The 24,051-nt window shown below is 46.5% G+C and overlaps 1 protein-coding gene across 1 annotated transcript in view; it reads right to left on the bottom strand.

Moving 5' to 3' along the window:
• c1ql4a (complement component 1, q subcomponent-like 4) overlaps positions 1-19,124 on the bottom strand; it is a 47,701-nt gene extending 28,577 nt beyond the window's left edge. Inside the window, exon 1 of the mRNA XM_063208205.1 lies at positions 18,543-19,124. Within this exon, the coding sequence (XP_063064275.1) occupies positions 18,543-19,103 (561 nt within the window). The 5' untranslated portion in view covers positions 19,104-19,124. The remainder of the gene's footprint in view (positions 1-18,542) is intronic.
• Positions 19,125-24,051: the final 4,927 nt, after the last annotated feature.

Below are 24,051 nucleotides of genomic sequence, written 5' to 3'. Positions count from 1 at the left end.
ATTAAGGATGCACCAATGGGCTACTCCATCTAAATTGTGGGCCGGTCTCCATGGATAACTATTTTTAAAAAGATGTTTAAAAGCACTGTGGACTGTCGGCCCACCGGGAGAATGCCCTGTATGCCAGATTACCAGTCCAGCCCTGCCTCCGCCGACAACACGGCAAAGTTTTATTGGGTTTAATTGCTCCATCTCTGATTTGTCTTGATTGTTAACGAGCGACTTAATAGCATTTATTTGGCTCGTAGCATATTAGCTGTCGTGTTGTGTAAGCATTGTCATCATTATGGTTTATTAGCTCTTTACTTTTGAGGGTGTTTTATTTTTTTTCTCTGGAAGTTTATATCAAACCTGACCCTTGTGTATTGCCACTCAGCCTTGTGAGCTCACACGAGGGTCTGGAGGACCTTTGTATTTATCCTGCTCCCAAACCAAAATGCAGAAGAACCAGTCAGAGGGATTTTCAGAGTACGGGGCGTTGTCAAAATTGGAGAAGGGGGAAATAAATGAAACGTGACAGTTGTTGCAGCAACAACAGCTGCTCAAGTGGTCAACATTATTCATGATTCTGTCATTTTAACTATATTTTTGAATCTGTGAGTAGTTTAGCAGCACATTAAAAATATCAGAGTGTATTCCTTGTATATCAAGTGTTTCCCCAATCACATGCAAGGAGTTTTATTTGATAAAACCACACCTTGGGAGACCTACATCTATAGTAGCTCCAGATAGATGTTCGTGGAGCAAGGCAGACCGCATTCATCTGGCCAGAGTCAGGTTAGGTTCTATCACTATGACGACAAGTGTTAGTTCCTCAATGGCTACACGCAGTCCTTAGTGAGTAAAATGAAGGGCTGGAAATCAGAGTTGAAAACTCTGTAATCATTTTAATAACCAGTAGTAGTTACATTTCATATATGTCCATTACACCCACAATTAACCCTGGGTGAGTGACCACTCTGGCCTATTATTATTTAGCGACCCGACCTGTTAAAGGGGATCTTTCTGGGAAGGCGTTCATTACTACAGGTGCGGGTCATTAACTGACAGGCTATGGCATTTTCAAAACCGCCGTGCGAGAGAGCCTGACCTTTCCCTGATCTATTAAAAGAGCCTATGACAGCTGGAGGAGGAAAAAGAAAAGGAGAAATGAGAACAGAGAAAGAAGGAGGAAAAATATCAAGGAAGGGCATCGAAAAAAAGGGGGTAGCGATTAATTGAAAGAGATGTCAAAATAAAAATGCATGTATATATAACTGAAATAAAAAACAATGAGCGATGTATTCCAAGGGGAGTGCAAGCGCTGCCAGGGGTGGGGAGAGCAATACACCAGCGAGCTTTGGGGACCATCAATTGTGAGATTAACAGCAAGCAAACACATTAATGGAGAAGGAGGAGGGAAAGAGTGTGGTTTAAAAGAGAGAGAGAGAGAGAGAGAGACAGACAGAGAGAGAGAGAGAGAGAGAGAGAGAGAGAGAGAGAGAGACAGAGACAGAGAGAGAGAGAGAGAGAGAGAGAGAGAGAGGAGCAAGAGGGAGAGAAAGAAACACTGACGGAGGAGTTTGGTGTAACTAGAGAGAGGGGGGGAGAGAGAGAGAGAGAGAGAGAGAGAGAGAGAGAGAGAGAGAGAGAGAGAGAGAGAGAGAGAGAGAGAGAGAGAGGCACAGTGACGGGAGGGTTTGGCGTAACTATTCTTCACGTCTGCCTATAAATCACACAGCCAGCCGATTAGCATTAAAGAACAGACTCTGACAACGGCTCATCATTACAACTGGCACTGCAATAATCCTTAAACGCGCCTATCCATCTCTCTATTCACACACACACACACACACCATTTAACAATTTCCACACACGCTTATACTGTAGATCAGTTATAGGGACAACTGTTCCTCGACAGTTGACTCATACCAAAGTTCTACAGTATAAGCACTGTGTAACCTCCATGTGATTGTACCTGAGGCAGAGGTGGACAATATAAACCTATAGACAGACAACAGAGCACTGGGAATGGAGGGCAGAAACATAAAGACAACAAGGCACTGGGAATATATGATAGTAACATGTATCAGATGATAGAAACATATGCAGACAGACGCCAAGACACAACACCGATGATACAAACATATGTAGACAGATCTCAAAGTAACGTCCCTATGCACAACCACTGTCCAGGTGCTGGTGATGTGCAGTAAAAGTAATCCAAGTGAATGAAGGATGAATCACCACACACTAGTGTCTTTGCTGGTAGTTTATTTGGTGAACAACGCGTTTCACTATTGCTTCATCAAGTTCACTCAGAGTAGCGAACAGCGAAACGCGTTGTTCACCAAATAAACTACCAGCAAAGATACCAGCGTGCGGTGATTCATCCTTCATTCACTTGGATATGTAGACAGATGTCGAGACACTGTGGCAGATGATAGACATACTGCACTAGTGCGTAGACTGATATTGAGACTCGAGACGTGGCAGACAATAAAAACATACGCACAGACGACAAGAAAGACACCAAGGTGGACAATAGAAGCATACTGTACATGTGCGACAAGACTGTGGCATTGATGAAACATACACAGAAGAAAAGACTGGCATTGATAAAACATACGCACACAAGACACTGAGGTGGCCAATAGAAAGATACATAGACAGACGACAAGACACTGAGGTTCGCTGCATAAATCATCGGGTGCTCTGTAATGACAGTATTGACTTCTCCTTATTCAACCCATGTTGGCCCAGGCCCAAGAAAGAGAGGGAGATAGAGAGAAAATGAAGAAGAGAGAGGGGGGGGGACCAAGATCGAGATCGAGGAAGCAAGGCAAGAGAGCGGAAGAGCGGGACACAGTTATGAAGTAATTCGCGTGCGGTGAGCACTGGCAAGCTAACCTCCCTGTAATGTCAGGTAATTAATTCATTTTAGCCGTGGCAGGCAGGCAGCACCGCGCAGCAACGCACGGCTCAGCGAGAGGAGGCAGCCTGATACACCGTCGGCCCCATCCAGCACAGAGCCGCCCCATTTCTCAGCATGTGTCACTGATTCTGTCACGCCGAAATTGAGTGGGCAATACATTGAATTAATTAATGGTAATATGGAGACTCGAGCTCCATTAAATATTGAGGGGAGGAGGATGAGACTTAGGCAATTATAAATACATCACTAATCTTTTGCCCGCCTGTGTGTGTGTGTGTGTTTGTGTGTGGTTTTCTTTTTTTTTTTCTTTACGCGTTGCAACGTGAGCGGTGAGTATTATGCCGCTGCAGTTTATTTTTCCGACAATTTATGGATGCAGAATCGTCTCGCAGTAAAGGGCCGGGCTCTGACCAGAAATTATCGCACTTTCCCCTCCCCACAAAGGAGACTCTCTCTCTCTCTATTTCTGTCTGTCTGTCTGTCTGTCTGTCTCTCTCTTTCTCTCTCTCTCTCTCTCTCTCTCTCTCTGTCTCTCTCTCTCTCTCTCTCTCTCACTCTCTCACACACACATAAATTATTTTACATCGCCATCACACACACATCCACACATGTAAAGCACGCACACAGGCACGCGCAGGCACACACACACACACACACACACACACACACACACACACACACACACACACACACACACACACACACACACACACACACACGCACACACACACGCGCACACACACACACACAACGTACCTGCTCTCCATCACGTTATGTTACGCTTTATCAGATAAGCTCCTACACCACTCACCCTTTCAGTGACACACTCATGACATACTGACATACACCAGCAGAAATTATTTTAAATCCTCACCACAGACTACACACACACACACACACACACACACACACACACACACACACACACACACACACACACACACACACACACACACACACACACACACACACACACACACACACACACACACACACACACACACACACACACACACACACACACACACAGACACTCCAACACCGTTATGATATAAGCTTTATCTCTCAGTCACCCCTCATGTCGTCACTCGTGCCATACAGCAGATCAGTTTGCAGAGCAGTGCTGCTATCTCATCTCCTAATAGGGCGGTTGGACATCAACACCAGCTCCTGATAAACCCATCTGGTGACAGAAACCAGAGCTTTCGACACCATCACATCGCTCAGCTCCTGCCTGCCTGGCCAAGTAAAAAGGGCAGGACAGACCGTGAGTGCCTCCCCTCTCTTCTCCTCTCCTATCGCGTCTCCTCTCCTCTCCTCTCCTCCTCTCCCCTCCTCTTCTCCTCTCCTATCGCGTCTCCTCTCCTCTCCTCTCTTCTCCTCTCCTATCGCGTCTCCTCTACCCCCCCCCTCTTCTCCTCTCCTCTTCTCCTCTCCTATTGCATCTCCTATCCCCCCCTCTTCTCCTCTCCTCTCCTCTTCTCCTCTCTCCTCTCCTCTCCCCTCTCCTCTACCCTCTTCTTCTCCTCTCCTCTCCTCTCCTCCTCTGCCCTCCTCTTCTCCTCTCCTATCGCGTCTCCTCTCCCCTCCCCCCCTCTTCTCCTCTCCTCTCCTCTTCTCCTCTGCCCTCTCCTCTACCCTCCTCTTCTCCTCTCTTCTCCTCTCCTCCTCTCCCCTCCTCCTCTCCTCTCCTCTCCCCTCCTCCTCTCCTCCTCTCTTCTCTTCTCTTCTCTTCTCCTCTCCTCTCGTCTATTTTGTCATGCCGTGCCGACAGGCATTGAAGAAGAGGGGGATTTGGCTGGAAGGCGAAGGATTAAGAGCCTATGGCAGGAACATGGAGCCCTGACAACTCTCCAGGGCGCGCCACGGAGACGAGACGGAGACGGGGCCATTTTCTCTTCTTCTCGTCCTCTATCTACCTTTTTCCCTCTCCTTCTGTTTCTCTGCCACTCTACACCTATTTCTCTCCCTCTATCTTTTTCACTTTTCTCTCTCTCCACTCCTCTCTCTTTGTCTCTCTGCATATATCTCTCTCTCCACAGCTCCTCTTCCTCTCTCTTATCTGTCTACCCTTCTACTACCCCTCTCTCTGCCTCATCTTTCTCCGTCCAGTTCCATCCATCTCTCTATTCCCTCTACCCCTCCATCCCTCCATCCCCACCCTCTCTCTCTCCATCTACAGTAAAGGGCTGCTTTAAAACCTGAGGCCTTAAGGAAATCTGTCCAGCGCCTGGCTGTCTCGTGAGAGCAGCCTTCACTAGGCATCAGCGGCCCACCACAGATGAGAGGGGAGAGAAAGAGAGAAAGAGAGAGGAAAAGAGAGAGGGAGAGAGAGAGAGAGAGAGAGAGAGAGAGAGAGAGAGAGAGAGAGAGAGAGAGAGAGAGAGAGGAAGAGAAATGAAGAGAGAGAGAGACAGAGAGAGACAGTTAAAGTGAGAGAGAGAGGAGAAAGAGAGAGGGGTGGGGGGTTGGGGGGAGGGGAAGGAAAGGACAGGAAAGGAAAGGAAACATGCTTCTTCCAGATGGGGTGTAGATGTGGCAGCAGCAGTGTAGTGTAGTGGCGTACTGTAGTGCTTCCCCCTGCCAGGTGGGGCTGCATGTGTAATGAGACCACACCTGGCACCACACACACGACCGTACAGCAACCCCCCCCCCCCCCCCCCAGGCCCCCCCACACAGCACCGCACACACAGCAACACTCCCCCCCAACACCCCCACCCCCACCCACCACCACACACACAGCAACATCCGCACCCCCCGCCCCCCACTACCGTGCACCACCACACAGCACCGCACACACAGCAACCCCCCCCCAACACCCCCCAACCCAGACACCACCACACAGCACCGCACACACAGCAACCACCAGACACCACCACACAGCACCATACTGTGCTGCTCTGCTCTACTGTAGCTAACGCAGTGTTGCCCCCACCGCCCCCACCCAATTAATTAGTGCTCAATTGCTCTCCGAATCATGAAACAAGCTGGTAAACAAATGTGGCGTTTTGTTAAGAAGACCCCTCCTCCCTCTACATTGTATGTCGCATGTCGGGCGCTGTGGTGTGGTGTGGTGTACTAGAGTACAGTGAGGTGCAGTATAGTGTGGTGTGGTGCAGTGTGGTGCGGTACGTTGCGAGTTCTGAGTGAGTGTCCATTGCTGTTTAACATGGTGTGCGTTGGAGTGTGCAACAGTGTGGAATGGTGTGTGTGTGTGTGTGTGTGTGTGTGTGTGTGTGTGTGTGTGTGTGTGTGTGTGTGTGTGTGTGTGTGTGTGTGTGTGTGTGTGTGTGTGTGTGTGTGTGTGTGTGTGTGTGTGAGGAGGTGATTGTCCACCGCCTCCATTATCGTGTGCCTGCGTTGCGTTGGTGGCTTGTTAACCTGTCTGGCCGTGACACAACATGCCACACTCTGAGGCGCTCCATCTGTCTTACAGACACCGCGCTCATTGCACCCCTCACGTGTGTCTGTGTATGTGTGTATGTGTGTGTGTCTGCGGCAATTGTGCATGCACGTACTGTATGTGTGTGCTGCCATCACGTGTGCTGCCATTACTGGTATGTGCACTGTGTGTGTGTGTGTGTTTGTGTGTGTGTGTGTGTGTGTGTGTGTGTGTGTGTGTGTGTGTGTGTGTGTGTGTGTGTGTGTGCGCGTTGCCATCTGTGTGCGCGCTGCCATGTGTGTGCGCGCTGCCATGTGTGTGCACGGTCCTTGTGTGTGAATGCACACCAGTTGCTGGCCTGCCTGGTCTCCCCACAGTCTCTTCTCTCAGCGCTGGTGTCTCTCTAGCTCCTTGTGTCTCAGTGCTGGTGTCTGTCCATCGTAGCGTTTCTCAACATGGGTTCTACAGCCCCCCAGGGGGCATTGTAGAGAGTTCTTGGGGGTCATTGAGAAAGAGATAGCTAAGACGGGGCACACTCAATTGAGGGGTTTATTTTATTCTTAATACTAAGGGGGAGGAGTGTTGGAAGGCTTTTGCAGAGGTAAAAGGGGCGTTGGCAGGCTTATTATGAGGTAAGAAAAAATAGGGCACTGGCAGGCTTATGTGAGGTAAAGGGGGTGTTCGTTCAAAAGAGGTTGAGAACCACTGCTCCATCGCCTCGTCTCTCAGCGCTGGTGTCTGTCTCCCAGTAGCCCTGTGTCTGTGTGGCTGTATTAAGCCATCTATCTTCCTCTGCTGCCCTGATCTTACTGTCAGCCGGCCTGTCTGCCTCGGCCTCCCTCTCTGCCTTCCCTTCTCCCTTCACTGTCATCCCCTCCCTCCGAAAAAAAAAGGCCCCTGGTGGCGTAACCCTCCCTATCCCACCTCCCTTCAGACAGACGCAGACTCCCTATCCCATCATGGGGTGACAGGAACACCCCCAGTCTCTGAACACCCACAAACCAACCCCCTCCACACACCGCATCAAACTCTCCTCTGCTGTGTGCAACCCCCCCTCACGCAGATGCTGACTCTCAATCCGATCATGGGCGTCAGGAACAGCCCTAGTTTCCAAACTGTCCCTCCTCAAGTAACCACCCACTGCACATAAACACCCCACCGCCATCACCTTCACGAAGACGCTGACTCCCAATCTGATCATGGGGTGACTGTCTACAACACCCCCCCCCCTGCCAAAATAACCACCCACTAGACCTCTATTACCCACACACTTACTGTGCATACACCCCCCACCCCCGAGCCCCTTTACGCCAATGCTGACTCCCTACCCAATCATGGGGTGGCAGGAAAACCCCACATCTCCGTACACAGCACACAATCCCCCTCCCCCACCCAGCTCTCCACCGACCTACACACTGTGTGCCCCCCCCAACTTTACTCCACTGCAGACTGCCTACGATAGGAGCACCCTGTGTCTCCGCATCCACCCCCTCCCTCCAAAATCACCACCCCTCCAGTCCCTCACTCGTGTCCTCCACCACTACCACCATCAACCCTTCACACACACGGACACAAACACACACACACACACACACACACACACACACACACACACACACACACACACACACACACACACACACACACACACACACACACACACACACCAAACTCCCCCTGCATAAACTGCACATGGCCGTCTGAGTTAGCCTTACAGTGTTACAAGTGGCTTAATTGGGCAAGGTGACAGGCTAACGAACAGACCTGATCTACTTACTAAAGAGTGATCTTCTGGTTCAAAGAATACAGCCCTCTACTACACTGTATTACACCAAGCCAACCACAGATTATATAACACATAGATCCACTGATTCACTTGCAAAATCAGCATTAATTTCCTAAAGATTACAGCATTAATTTATTCAGGAATACATTGCAACATCGATTTTTCTAAAACATCTTCTCACCAAATGGCTGTAGGCTTTTCATTCATGGAAAAGGAACATTTAAAATCAGCGCTATTAAGAAATACTATGAGGAGATGATTATCTGAATTTGGCACCGATATCAGTCAGTTAAATGTATTAACCTGAATAATCACTACAACACAAAAGATTAAAGGCTTATAAAGTGCCAGCAGAGAGTTAAATAGAGAGTGAATGCCAAGAAACAATCTTCACTCACTCCAAAGCAGCAGCAGTAGTAGTAGTAGCACTCCACTGCAAAGCCACTTAGTTAAAGACCTCCATTCCAATTTAGCCCTCAGCACTTTTTATTTGTATTCATCAAACGATGGCTGCGGCCCACGAGCCAACACAAACACCCTCCAACCTACCAACGTGTCTGCCTTCGTTTTGAATTCTCTCGAAGCCCCATAACAACAAACGAACAAACAAACAAACACAAAGCGACCCGTTTCTAAATACCACAAACAAACCACACAACCAACTACCACCCTGACATTGGTATAGCCCCGGGCTCTTTGCTCCTAGCACTGAGCTTCTTTTTTTTAAAAAGGCTTTCTATTACATTGGGGACCCTACTGAAAATGAGAGGTTGCATCTCAAGAGGCATTCCCCATGTACATATAAATAAATAAATACATTTGTTTATTTGATAGCTACAGCGAAGAGGAAACAGGAAATGTTTGGGGGAGAGAGATGGGGGGATGACCTCGGGCCGGAATCAAACCCAGGTCCCTGCTGTAACAGTACTGTGCCTTAGCCGTTTGAGCCCTGGTTAAGACCCTGTTGGTGCATTCCTAAACTATTCTACAGAATAGAGAGCAGTAGTGAGCTGAAGAAGCCCCTTACGTGGTTTTCACATTTTGCAGCCATACATTTCCCTCCACTGCTCTCCTTTCTCCTCTCCCCTCATCTCCTCTCCCCTCATCTCCTCTCCCCTCTCTCTTTTTTTTTTCTTTTTTTTTTTTGTCGCAGTAGAGCAGTCAGCCTCGGCCTCGGCAGGCTGCGAGGGCCTCGTGGGGCTTGCGGGTTCTTGCGGGGGGATATATTTCATATCTGCAGCCCATCAAGGCTGCCAAAGTGAGGCCCACCTGACGCGACGCGGCACGCAGAAGATGGACCTGGACGGGGTGGGTTAAATAATTAAGTTGAATGAAAAAATAATTAATGGCCAATCAATGAACATGCAGGGGAAGGGCGTCGGGGGTTTGGCGAGCGGGGGGGATCCAATCTAGGCATTATGAATGATTTAACAGGAAGAGAGGACTTGAATGACAATATACAAGACTGCCATACTAGGCAGCCACAGGCTGTGTTAAGTGTGCTTTTACTTTGATCCCCTCGCATCTGCCAGCTGTGCACGCCACACAGACACACACACATGAATGCACACACACACACACACACACACACAGACACACACACACACACACACACAGACACACACACACACACACGCACACAGACGAGTGGCGGGCACACACACACACACATGAATGCACATACACATACATAGTGGTGCGCACAAAACACATACTCAACCACTTACACACTCAAGCGAGTGAACGTGCGCGCACACACACACACACACACACACACACACACACACACACACACACACACACACACACACACACACACACACACACACACACACACACACTCCCAACCACAGAGACAGACATCTGTCATACAAACAAGGGAAGGTTAGTGTTGTGTGAAGGGAAGTGAATCATAGCGGAGCGTTCGCTATTAAAAAAGATTTGTATGAGGAGCAACGGAAAAAAAAACGCACACACAACAGGCCAGAAGGGAGTGAGCAAAAATCTTCCATCTTTTGTTTTTTTTTCCACCCTGATTCTTTTTTCCATGCATTTCTTTCTATCTTTCTATCTTTCTTTTGCTTCCCTTTCCCTTCTATCAGTTTTTTAAATCCTCTGCTTCACCCTGGAGATTCATCTTCTATTCTATTCTTTCGCTCCTGTTTCGTTTTTTTTATGCCTTTCCTGTCCACCCTTCAGACTTTAATTAGTGTCAGGGGAATGAAGGAGTGGATGAGTAACCTGTCAATTTTACATTTATTATTTATTTGCACTGATGTGTAAACTGCACTACGCTGCTCTGCTCAGCTCAGCTCAGCTCAGCTCTCTACTGCACGGCCTGCCTGCCTGCCTGCCTGCCTGCCCAGGGCCCGTTCTAGTCAATTTGCTGCCCTAGGCTAACACCTCCTTTCCTTTTTGGGAATTAAGAAATTGGCATCTGTAAACACAGTGCTGTACGTCTAATCGACCACCTCTGCTCTAGTAAATAATCATTGTGAATGTAAAGTTTAATGCTTTACTTCACTTGAGGGTCCAATTCTGTGGGGCTTTCGAGTACCCCCCAACAAATTAGATGCCCTAGGCGTCGGCCTTGTCTGCCTATGCCTAGCGCCGGCCCTGTGCCTGTGTGCCTGGCTGCCGCCACCGCTGCTACTGCGGATGGACCAGGACAGACGTGTCTGCTGTGTATGGCTGCACCTGCTTTAAGGTGATCATCACAAACCCAATATGGTACTAATTAGCTCCTGCCTCTTCCCCCCACCACACCCCACCCCTCCTCGTCGTTGCCACTTGACATCACATCACATCATCGTGCCAGTAGCATCGGGTGAATTGTTTTGTGGTTAGAATCACTACAGGGGATCTCAGGTTTGGTGTTCAGCCGAAATGACATGAAACTTCCTAAAAAGTGCCCACTCCATTTAATTTTTCATTAACCCAATACGTTACCAATTAGCTACTTCCAATTCTCTTTCCCACCCAACCCCCTCCTTGTGGCTAACTCATCACAACACATTGTCGTGCCAACAGTCACATTTTTTTAAAATGAGATTCACTATAAGGCATCGGGTATTAGTGTTCAGCCAAATGACACTGAACGTCCTATAAAAAGTGCCCACCACTTTTTTTTCTTCAATTTAATATTTCATTAACCCATTATGTTACCAATTAGGATTTTTTTCCATCATCTCCCCACCTTTATTAATACCTTACATCACACTGTTGAACCAATAGGAGCATATTTTTTGGTCAGAATCACCACAGGGAGTCTCAGGTTTGGTTCTCAACCTAAATTACATATAAATGTCCTCAAAATGCACCATCAGGGATTCTTGAGAGATGGGACAAAACGCGTTTTGAAAACCTGATTTGGAAAATGCAGAATATGTTGTTGATGGTTATATATTCATGTAGATAAAGATGTGTAGTTTTCAGGCATGTGAAAATACAGGCTCCAGGTAAAAAGGCATTTTTAACAAATTAACATGTTTACCTTCACACCTAGATTTTCGTCAACTCCGTCAGACACAAGAAAAGTAAATAATTAAATTATTATAATAGTCCAACAAGAATCTTTAGTTCTGAATTTGAATTGTAATGATACTTAGTTACCTTGATGTACAGTAATGTGTAATGTATATATTTAAATTTTAATTTAAGACTGTTATTAACACACAGAGTTAAAAAAAATTGCATTTTCAGACTTTATCTTTTATTTTGGAAAACACCTAAAGTGGTTAAAATACATGGTGGTATAGATCTAATCACCCTTTATTGCCTAAACAAACAAAAAAATGATTAAAAAATTAGCTTTTCCCCAAAAATATTACAAAAACACCTGAAAGTGCTGAGGAAAATCTTACGGAGTTGACAGAAAAACTGACGGAGTTGACATACTGGTCTGATTTTTGGAGCCTATTTAGTGCAAATTGTTTTCACAGTTTATTTTGTAGTTTTGTTACATTCTTAAGCTTCTCTTTTTGAAAAGTTTATTTGTTTTGAATTAAATTTTAGTTTTAACATTTTTGTCCATATATCGAAAAAATTATGTAGTTATATGCATTGTATGCACATTAATATACATATAATATCCTAAAATAACTTTTCCTCCTGTTTCTACATTTCAAAAGAATATCATATTAGCATATTGAGCAGTTTTTGGTGAATTTGTCAACTCCATAAGATTTTGCATGTCAACTCCATAAGAAAATCTTATGGAGTTGACTCTTACGGAGTTGACAAATAAACCTACTTTTCATAATAACATATGATTTTCTAACAAAAATCATCTGGTACATCAGCAGTCACTTAAGGACTTGCCAATAAAGTTATTCTAAGCTTTTATTATACAAAATACTGAAATAACCCTTATTTGTATGCACTATGGTGTTGACACATTATGGTTGTGACATACTTGGTCTTCCTAAAGATGCATTGATAAAATCAAATATTAAATGTGACCTTAACAACCCAGTGTCTCCATGGCATGTATACCAAACAGGAAGTAGTACCAGGCTGCTTAGAGTGTGAGCTGACCACAATAATGGTAGATTTTTTTGTGTTTTAAAAAAATCTTACGGTGTTGACTAAAAGTCCGGACACATGTTCAATAGTTTAAAAAGTATATAAAAAGGTTTATAAAACATTGTACATACATGTAGTTTGATTAATTATCCAAAATACTTGATGACAGATGCTATGATGTTTGTTATATTTCATTTTAACCAATTATTATGGTATTGTCAAATTCTAAATCTTGCTTTCGGACATGGGGTTTTGAAGGTACTGATGACACACTGCAACGTGTAAAATAAAAAAAATAAAACTATATAAATATGAAATCATATTTTAGTGTACAAAACTTCTTCTTCTATCATTCCAGCTAATTTTGTTGCAATTTTTAATTACATTTTAAGCACAAACATGAGTTTTATCTCCCGGACATGTTTTGTCCCATCTCTCAAGAATCCCTGACCATCACACGTCCTTTGGTATCATAATATTTTATTAACCCAATACAGTATGTTACCAAGTAGCTTCTCTCTTATTGTGAACACATCACATCGCATTGTTGTGCCAATAGTAGCATTTTTTGTCAGAGTAACCACAGGGGTCTCAGGTTTGGTGTTCAGTCTAAACAACACTGATCATTGTAAAAAGTCACCACCACTTGTCCTTTAGTGTCAATTAAATATTTCATCAACCCAATATGCTACTAATTAGTTTCTTTTCCGTCGTCTCCCCATCTTCCCCCTCCTCTTCCTTCTTCTTAATACATCCCCCCCCCCTCCCAGTAGTCTTGCGCATATTTTTATTTAATTCTTGTTTTTTTGCCAGAACCACTGCATGCCGTCATCTTTCATCAAGTGCTACCATTTTGTCGCAGGTTTGGTGTTCAACCTAAAACGACGTTAACGTTCCTAAAAAGTCACTACCAGCAGTTGTCCTAGTTGGTGTCAATTTAATGTATCTGAAATGCCAAGACATTCAAGTGGGGTGGTGGAAGGTGCTGCTGGTGGTGGTGGTGGTGGTGGTGGTGGGGGTGGGGGGTGGAAGATGGTGGTTGAGGTGGTGGTGGTGGTGGTGGTGGGAGGGTTGGGTGGTGGTGGTGGTGGGGGTGGTGGAAGAGGGTGGGTGAGGTGGTGTTGGTGGTGGTGGTGGGGTTGGGTGGTGGAAGAGGGTGGGTGAGGTGGTGGTGGTGGTGGGAGGGTGGGGTGGTGGGGGTGGTGGGGGTGGTGGAAGAGGGTGGGTGAGGTGGTGGTGGTGGTGGTGGTGGGGTTGGGTGGTGGAAGAGGGTGGGTGAGGGGTAGCTGTATGAAACCCAGAGCTCCGTAGCCTATATTTCCTATATGGACTTGACAGTTAAGGCTTGTAGAAAAATCATCGCCTTGTCAAGTCCATTTTTTCATTTTTTTAAGAAAAAGGTTATTTTTCATCTCTTTCTCTCTCTCACTCTCTCTCTCATTCTCTCTATTTCTCTCTCTCTCTCACTCACTCCACCAACCCGCCCATCTTTCTCCTGTTCTCTCATCATTCCCTCTCTTCTCTCTTTATCTCTCTCCTCCTCTACAGTACAATCTCTCTCTCTCTCTCTCTCTCTCTCTCTCTCTCTCTCTCTCTCTCTCTCTCTCTCTCGTCTGCTGTGGTCGGCTGGTGATCTTATCTGATCTGCATGTAGTGTGTCGTGTGTTTGACGGAGCTCTTCCTGCTTCCTGTCTGGCGTTGGCATCGCTGCTCCTCTCCAGCCGTGCCCTCCTCCTCCTCCTCCTCCTCCACAGCGGCGCTCAGCTCACGATGATGCCAATGCCAAAACAACTTCTGCAGCTAAGCCAATTAACGTCTTTCAAAAGATTAAAATATCTCGTATTGCTCCCAATCAAGTCCTGCCAGCATGGGAATGGAAAAAAATAAACATGCAACAGGAACGAATGACTGGGTTTGGTGTGTGGATAAACCAAAACATAACCATACGCTGATATGATGAACCCTCTCGTCTACAGTATGCTCAGCAGCTGCAGGAGAGATGAAGGTGTTGAAGAAAAAAAAACAAAAACAAAAACAGGAAAATGTCATTTCCTGGTACGTCTCATTAGCACTCTGAGGGAAGTTTCACTTGTGACACGGCTAGCTCAATGGTTCCCAAACTGGGGGTCGGCACCCATGAGGGGGGTCGCGGAGGTACTGAAGGGGGGTTGCGGACAAAAGGGACATTGCATGAAAGAGCGAATCCATAGGTTAATAACAGTTAACAGTTAACATAATTCCCTAATTTGGTTTTAACAGTATTCACTTGTATGGTTAGTAGATGTAATAGATTTCTGGCAATATTAGACAAACTATAATTTTTTTGTCCATTAATATTGCTAGATTTTCCCTGAAAAGTTTTTTTTTCCGCTAATATTGCTAAAATCCATTGCTAGGCCAGGACTGGTGGGTGGTCGCGGGTCGCAAAAATATTCTGTCCGGGGGGGGGGAGATGGAGCACGGCAGGGACTCTGGTCTGGTGGGGAATGCCATGGTAACTGGTATAGTTCCACACTGATGTTTCATTGCGGCCATTTAAGGTCTGCACGCGTGTGAGATGTGTATACTGTAAGACAGCATGGAATCTTGATACACATGTACCATACAGACACAAATGTGTATCAAGATATGCATGATGCATTGCAAAAGCTGTACTGAATCACACAAATAACAACAATCTTCATAATGTTTCTGTTGGCCACCAAATACTTCAATCAGCCAGATTTATAAAGCAAATCAGTCCATCGATCGATACCCTTCCATCTTTCTTCAGTTTTCTCCTCACCCTCTTCACTTACTGTTTCACTCCCTCATCTCATTAAAACATCACATTAACCTCTTAGTGCAGAGCCCCTGTTATAACCTTATTGTCACCAAAATGGGAACGACCACGTGTTAATCGGTCACTTAAGACTCTCTGCATTGCGATAGCAATGTTGTTATGGTGGAGTGTTTTCAGCAAAGAGTGAATAGGCCCGTTGACGGGCCTGTATGCAGTAAGAGGCTACAGTACAACGCTACCCAAGGATGAGAGTAGATGGGTGTGCAGTGTGCACAGGTAGATAGCACTGTTTAAAATGTACAGGTGGCGCGCAGTGCCGGTAAGAGAACAGGTTTACTGCTGCCCAAAACCCCACATTCAAGTACAACACATACAGTACAACCACACTATGCCATTTGAGGCAAGTGTCCTCCTATGAAGAGACACCCAAAATAGTCATGCAGCGATATGTAGATCAGCAGTGCACATGTTTATTTTGTTTGTTTGTTTTTGCTCACTGGTAAGAAACAAAAACTGCTTTCACCCCGCTAACGCTAACTCACTACAGAATCTATGTGTCCGATGTGAAGCATGTCCTCTACGGCCAGGTGAAACAATCGCTTGATAGCTGTGCTGTGCCTTGTTCTTTTCAAGGAGACAGAAATAAACAATGTACAACAGTGTGAACAGCAGCAGCTACTATTACAACTGCTGCTGCCACAGCCCTGCGTATCTAATATTGATCTCACTCTCACAACCTGTTGCCACCACACTATTTAAAGCCACCCTGTGCCTCTTCCAGTCCAGTTCATTTTCAGGGAGGTCAGCAACACCCAGGCAGTCATGGGTAAGTGGTTAGGTCTTCAGACTTGTAGCCCAAAGGTGGCCAGTTCGATATCAGACCCAATTTGGTAGGGGGAGTAATTAACCAGTGCTCTCCCCCATCCTCCTCCATGACTGAGGAACCCTGCCTCACTGCTCCCTTGGGGCGCCATTTGGGGCTGCCCCCTTGCATAGGTGAGGCATAAATGCAATCTCATTGCATCTTCCCCACAATAAAAGTTCCTCAGCCATTTTTCATGACGTATTTGCTACGTGAAGGAGTAGGTTAACCGCAGAAATACACCAGCGGCGATCTGAGCGAGTCGAGCGACGAAAGTAATTGACTTTGTATTGAGTCGCGCGACAAACGCGATTCTGGAGACTAGAGCGATTTGCGCGACGAGCGTGACAGTTTGAAGTTGAAATCTTTTCAACTTTCTATGACGCGGTTCGGCGACAAGCCGCGACAGCCAATGACTTTATAGAGGTCAGTGACCACAGCCAATGGGAATGCTTGAATGCTTTGCCTTCTGCCTGTACGGACATACTCTAGTGTCCTCAATCGCTCGTATCGCTTGCTGCTGCACTCTGTCGCTTGAATCGCGTCGCCGCTGGTGTATTTCTGCGGTAACACCCGCACAACCTAGCGTCTGACCTGAGAGCAGGACAACAAACCAGGGGTGAATTTCTCAAAACCAAAGTTGCTTACTACATTAGCTACTTTGTTGTTTTCAATGCATTTTCCCATTGGCAACTACCGAAGTTACTAATAGGCTAACAACTTCTCTTTTGAGAAACTCACCCCAGATGTCCAGATAAAAAAGGAAAAAGTCGGCTTCAAACAGGATTTTTTTTCTGCGCCCACTTTTGTTCTGTGACATTTTGGGTGAAAACACTCCTTCAGATGTATTTGCTAGTTCAGAAACACCCAAGTAACACAAATATAGTTGAATATGGTTGGTTATTGAGAAGCAGCTCATGCTGTGAACAGTATGTACGGTATATGGTTGGTCCTGAATAGCGCATTCACTCGGACATCCAGGAATTTTCGTGTTGGATACATACTTGGATACATACATCAATTTGATACATACTTAAACTGACATGTTTTTGGCATTGCATTTGCTATTTTTGCAACTGTACACTGTACCTTGAGGTCTTTTGTTTACTTTTTTTGCTACTTTTTAATGCATTGTCCACTTCTTTACACTTTGAAGGACAATGCTATCAGTGTTGCAACTGTACACAGTACCTTACCCTCTTGTTTCAATTGTTCCTTGTAAGTCCCTTTTTAACAAAGGCATCTGCTAAAAACTAATGTAATGTAATGTAATGTAATGTAATTATCCCTTTATTTAGACTTTGTGAGATTGCATGGCCTCAAGCAGTTAACGTAGTTTACTGGCTATTCAGAGGAAGCTCAAGACACTTGTTGCTGCCATCTATCGCCATCCGCCATCTATCTACTGTACATGTCACAGCCCAGGCTGTAGGCCTCCTCCCAACTCCACTCCACTGCTGGCCCCAGAGGTGATTCGACTTTCAGAGACTTGGTCTGACCAAGAGCATAACAATTAACATTTCCCAAACAGCATTTAGCAAATGGCCTCCCTTGGTTTGCTAATGATTGTTTGCTACCCAACAAAGTGGGAGGAGTTCCCGTATTTGCGGGAACTCAGAAAGTACTTGCATTGACTCTTGACCTGACTGGTAGCAACGCTGAAGCTGTTGCGTCACTAGGAGGGCCTGGCTACTGTGTCCAAGCACCAACCAACAGTGTTGCCTACTTGATGAGGACATACGGTACATGACAATTATTAAAGTCCCAATTAGTCAGAGAGAAGAGTTTACTGACAATTAGATGGTGGGTCAAAAAGGTTTAAGTGCAATGCACACATCGGCTCACATAGCACACAGAGAATGACTGAATGAATGACGAAATATATTTTCACAAACACACCACAAGAACTCACAAACACACACACAGACACACACACAGACACACAGACACACACACACACACACTTAGTAATGATAACGACTGAAAAAATGATTAAGAAAAACAAATTTTCTGACTAATTCACATCTCATTCTCTGGTCACTGTATACAATTATCTCTCTTTCACTCTCTCTCTCTCTCTCTCTCTCTCTCCTTGTCGTTCCTCAAGTCTGTCAAAATGCTGGTGACTGGATTAATGATAAAAGACAATTTTCACAGACACACCAACTCACACGCACACATACACTACACATGCAAACACATACACACACGTTTGATGACTTTCTTGACACTCTCTTCTGTGTGTGTGTGTGTGTGTGTTTGTGTGTGCGCATGCGTATGTATATCTCTGACCTTGTCGTTCTTCTTGAGGTCGGCCCACATGCTGGTCCCGTCTCCGCCGCGCATGAGGACGTGGTATGTGAAGTAGTATATTCCGGGCAGCGGGCAGGTGAACTTGCCCGTGCTCGGCTCGTAGTAGTTCCCCACGTTGGTCACCACGTCGTCGAACTTCAGCACGTCCATGTTCTCGTGCTGCTTCCGCAGGCCGGCGTAGAAGGCGATCTTGGGGCTGTAGAGCGAGGGCGTGTACCCGCCGGGGCCGGGACCCTGGGGACCCATGGGGCCTGGTTTGCCCGGTTCACCCGGGGGACCCGGCGGGCCTTGGGGACCAGGGATGCCCGGCGGGCCCCGGAGCCCCGTCTTCCCCCGGCCTCTGCCCCCGCCGCCACCCATGAAGTCTCCGGGCGGGGGGGAGACGGCAGCGAGCTCACCCTGGGAGGTCGTGTAGGGGTCGCAGACGGTCCTGCAGCTGCCCAGCATCTCGTAGTGGCCGCTGCCACCGCGGCCCCCGGCCCCGCCCGCCTTGGTGCTGTGGACCAATAGCGGGATGGCGACCAGCAGCACCAGCACCATGGCCACACCCACGCCGGCGCCGATAACGCGCTTGCGGCGGGAGAGACGGGAGGCGGCTAGAGACAGGAAGTCCTCCTCCCCTTTGGACGGAATGGTGCCCGCCACGGTGCCCGCTACGCCAACACACACACTGAGAAGACTAAGAGGAGGGAGGGGGGGATAATGTGTGTGTGTGTGTGCGTGTGCGTGTGCGTGTGTGTGTACGTGTACGTGTGTGTGTGGGGTGGGGGTGGATGTAGGATGATGCAAAGGGTGGGGATGGATCAGAGGGTGTGTACGTGCACTTTGGGGGGGTGGTATGGTATGGGTGTGTGGGTGGTGAGTGGAGGGTGTGTTTGGGGATAGGAAAGTGAGAAGGTTGGACGTGTGTGTGTGTCGTGTGTTTGTGTGTGTGTGTGTGTGTGGTGTGTGTGTGTCGTGTGTGGGCGGTCGTGTGGGTATGTGGATGGGTGGGGTTTGTTAAGGAATTGGACACAAAGATACGTGTTTAGCACAAGACAACGGGGAGAGGGGTATGGGATGAATTTATGGATGAGATAAGAAGACTTAGGGGAGAGGGTGACATATAGAGAAACCAGAGAGAGAGAGAGAGAGAGAGAATGAAAGAGAGAGGGGCGGAGGAGAGATTGTGCAGAGGAAATAAATGGCAAAGCGATGGTAAAGAGCGAAGGAGAAGAAATGGAGAAATGAAGATTTGGATGGAGGAGTGCAAACGAGGTTGAGTTGGTGTAAGGTGTTATGAGGTGGAGGGTGGGACCAGTGGCGAAATAAAGGATTTAGAGAGAGAGAGAGAAAGAGAAAGAGAGCACCAGGTTAAGGTACACCTCTGTGCGCAACACAGATGCAAAACAGGATTTCCCCCCCTCCACATCCAATTCGTCATCAAATTTAATCTATCATATATTCCTCGATTGGTTCCCATTTTCTTGGAGATTTAGTTTAAATGGGTACAATATATTGGGTGTGTTTTTAAATAGGTACAATATGTTGTGTATGTATTTTTAAATCAAGCTTAGTCCCATTGGTTCACCGTGGCCCTTGATCAGAGCAAAGGTTGTCCGCAGTCCACTACAGATTAGACAAATTCTGCTCCATCTCTTCCTGCCTTTGCACCCTATTTATCTGAAACCCCACAAAGACTGCTAAGAGTCATCCCACTTATTGGGTGTTCGCTGAGGGAACAACTCACTAAACCTGAGTTCATTAGTAACCACGCAATTAAGACAAGGCTGTTTTTTTTGTTCATTAAAGATAATTGGTGAACACAGACAGGACTGTGTAATTTTCACAGTCTACTCTTGGGGAATCACATAGAATACCTCAGCCCAGAATTGTTCTCAAATGTAATTTTTGGCTTGAAAATTTATTTTTAATAAAGGTCAACATGCCTTTGTATCATGTCAAATTTGAACTGGTCCTCAACCTTTATAGAGGCCGGTTTTAGTAGCCTACAGAGCCGAAGTGCACTAATAAAATCACTTGCAGTCTTTTACGAGTCCTACTTGTGCAATTGTGGCTTTCGATCCAATCTTGTGGTTTTACTTGTGGCCACTTGCACAGTTGTCAGTAAATTGGTCTGAACAACCATTAAAATATACACACCTGCCACTAAATCAATTTGCCATCACTTTTCATAGTAGTCTGTTTAAACATTAAAACATACTTTTTCCACAATTATGACAGCATTTTCATTCAAAACATTTCCATAGTGGTGTCAACAAAGTGACAGGCTATGTCTATTGATCCATTCTGGAAAAATAGTCAGAATTATTAGAACATTTATGGGTTTTTTTAAGTACAAAAACAGAAAAGAACAAAGGGTTGTGTGTGATACACCCTAAAATGACAATTCGGCAGCATAAAACAAACATTTTATGTCACACAAGCATTAACATATTTTTGCTAGTTTAATTGTAACAGGCATCTTCGACCCAAAACACTTGATGCTGACTGAAACGATAGTTTCAATAATTTCTCAACGGAAACCATGCTTACCTTCCGTGCCTAGGTCGTCGTTGAGGAGACTCTTTTCTGGAATCGGTCTTCTAGATCAAATTGTAATCCTCTGTGAAATAATGATGGCATTTGGTAGAGATATGAAACTTGAGAATGTCGAAGTCGCGGAAGAGAGCATCTTCAAATGACTCCGCTCCGCCCTGGACTGAGGCTGCGAGCCTGCGCGCACAACTTGAAACGGCAGCGGAAGCGATTAGATGCACGAGCGCGGCACTTGCTCTCGATGAAGTCCCCAAACTCCTCAACTCTGATTATTGATGAGAGTGACAGAATTGGTTAGAATGTCAATTATGCAGACAACTCGTGTTAGACATTTAACAGCGAATACGTCGCGGTCATATGTAGGTACTAGTAGCTATACAGCAATTTAAGTTGTCAAAATTAGATAGCAAATGTCGAAATTTCAATTTAGCCAATATTGTCGCTAGGTGGTAAGTAATCAACCGGTAACGATGGTTATTGACAACGATCCAGGCACACGAAAGAGTTCCCACAGCACCTGTGAGATTTCAGGAACCAGGCTCTCTACCTTACCCTGGCTTAGCCTACTCTCTCCCTCCCTCTTCCTCTTCCCCCCTCTCTCGCGCGCTCTGTCTCACCCTCTCTCTCTCGCTGCCTTGTCTTTAGTTTTCCCTCACAAGTTACTAGTCGTTACTCATTGCATGTTTACGAGGAGACTTAAGTGATTAGTATCCTTCATGAGATACTGTATCTAATGCTGGCTTGTGGTGACAAAATAATTAGGCTGGGGTAAATCAATGGAGATGTGTTAATGATGTGCGTGCGTAAGGCACGGAATAGCGTGTATAGGCAAGGAGCCAAGAGTGTTCTCAGGACCATTGTCAGTGTGTGTGTGTGTGTGTGTGTGTGTGTGTGTGTGTGTGTGTGTGTGTGTGTGTGTGTGTGTGTGTGTGTGTGTGTGTGTGACTCCACTCTGTCTCCCCAGCCTCCAACCTCATTAGTTACAGACAGTGCCGGGGAGAACATTGTGTGTGTTCTCGCTTTTACCTCCTAGACCCTTTCACTATCCCTTTTCTCCCTTTCTGTAAACATTCACACACCACTCTCTCTCTCTTTCTCTCTCTCATGCACACACGCACATACGCACACACACACACGCACACACACACACGCACAAAACCGCCACTGTCACTAATGGCTTTCTGGAACAAGTATTGGTACATGTTTCCACAACACTGGTGCCATGACTCCTGTTTTCTTCCCTTTCGTTTTTGTTTCTCCTTGTCCAGTATTTATTTATTTATTTATTTATTTGTTTGTTTGTTTGTTTGTTTGTTTGTTTGTTTATTTATTTATTTATTCATTTACTTATTTATTTGCTCTGAGTCTGCCCCTTCCATCATGCCTTCCATCTTATTGGCTTAGCTAACAAGATTGACATTAGATACAGAGATCTCTGTGGGAAAATCAAAGCCCCAAATGTTTCGCAGCAACAAGCCCACGCACACACACACACACACACACACACATACACACACACACACACACACACACACACACACACACACACACAAACACACACGCACACACAGAAAAACACACGCGCGCGCACACACACACACACACACACGCGCGCTCACACATGTACACCCTCGCTCACAAACACACAGAAACACAGAGAGGGACGAGAATGCACTGTATGATACAAAATGGCCCCGATTGACCAAATGGCCACTGCTTTAACGTTGGGAGTGTGGAGCAAAGAGGAAAGGAGCGGAGAGCAGAGCAGTGGACAGGAGAGGAGAGGTTGCGTTAGGAGGGGAGAGGAGAGGAGAGGAGGGGAGGCTCAACAGTGCATAGACGGACGGTGATGGGAGTGGTGATGGGGCCAGTAGCTCTGAGGGTCTCTGTGCTAATGGCGTCTAAATGTTGAACCTGGGCGGCCGGTCCATTGAGGATTCTGTGTAACTCATCCTATCTCCATCTCTCTCTCTCTCTCTCTCTCTCTCTCTCTCTCTCTCTCTCTCTCTCTCTCTCTCTCTCTCTCTCTCTCTCTCTCTTTCTCTCTCGCTCTGTCACTCTCTCCCTCCCTTCTCTCTCTCTGTCAGCCTTAATCACACATCTGCATTTTTAAAGTTTAATGGGCGCCGCGCGGCTCCACGCGGGGTGGGGAGTGAGCGAGGGGAATACATATTGATGGCTCTTTTTCATCAATTCTGCCCAGACCCAACCCCAAGTCGCCCAACACACATGCACACACACACACACACACACACACACACACACACACACACACACACCTGTCACACACCACCACTACCTCCCAGCCAGCCCACACCGATATATGACCACCTCCATGGGGAGGAGAGAAGATGTGTATGTGTGTGTGTCTGTGTGTCTGTCTGTCTGTCTGTCTGTGTGTGTGTGTGTGTGTGTGTGTGTGTGTGTGTGTGTGTGTGTGTGTGTGTGTGTGTGTGTGTGTGTGTGTGTGGATAGGGAAGGCGTGATGATGGGCGGGAGTAAGGAGGTAGCTGATAGGGTTATGTGTGTGTGTGTGTGTGTGTGTGTGTGTGTGTGTGTGTGTGTGTGTGTGTGTGTGTGTGTGTGTGTGTGTGTGTGTGTGTGTGTGTGTGTGTGTGTGTGATGGGCGGGTGTAAGGGGTAGGTGATGGGGTGGTGGCGGGGTTGTGTGTGTGGGTGGGTGGGATGTTTTAAATCAGAAGGATGAGGGCTGAGCTTGTTGGGGGGGGGGGTGCTGTAGCCACGATCACCAGCTAACAAGAAACCAGCACCATCACATCCCCATCCATCCATCCATCCACACCACACCACACCACCCCCCAACTCACTAGCCGCAAGCCCCCTCCCTTGGGACAACTTGCCTGACAAGCGGGGTGGCGGGTGGAGGGGTGGCGAGTGATGGTGGGGACAAGCCTGGGGGCTGAGGGAATCACTGGCGGAGGGGGGCATTG

This window comes from Engraulis encrasicolus, chromosome 10, assembly GCF_034702125.1.
Source record: "Engraulis encrasicolus isolate BLACKSEA-1 chromosome 10, IST_EnEncr_1.0, whole genome shotgun sequence".
Classification (NCBI taxonomy): domain Eukaryota; kingdom Metazoa; phylum Chordata; class Actinopteri; order Clupeiformes; family Engraulidae; genus Engraulis; species Engraulis encrasicolus.
The sequence above is the reverse complement of the archived record's forward strand: the minus strand, read 5'-3'. Positions and strand labels throughout refer to the sequence as shown.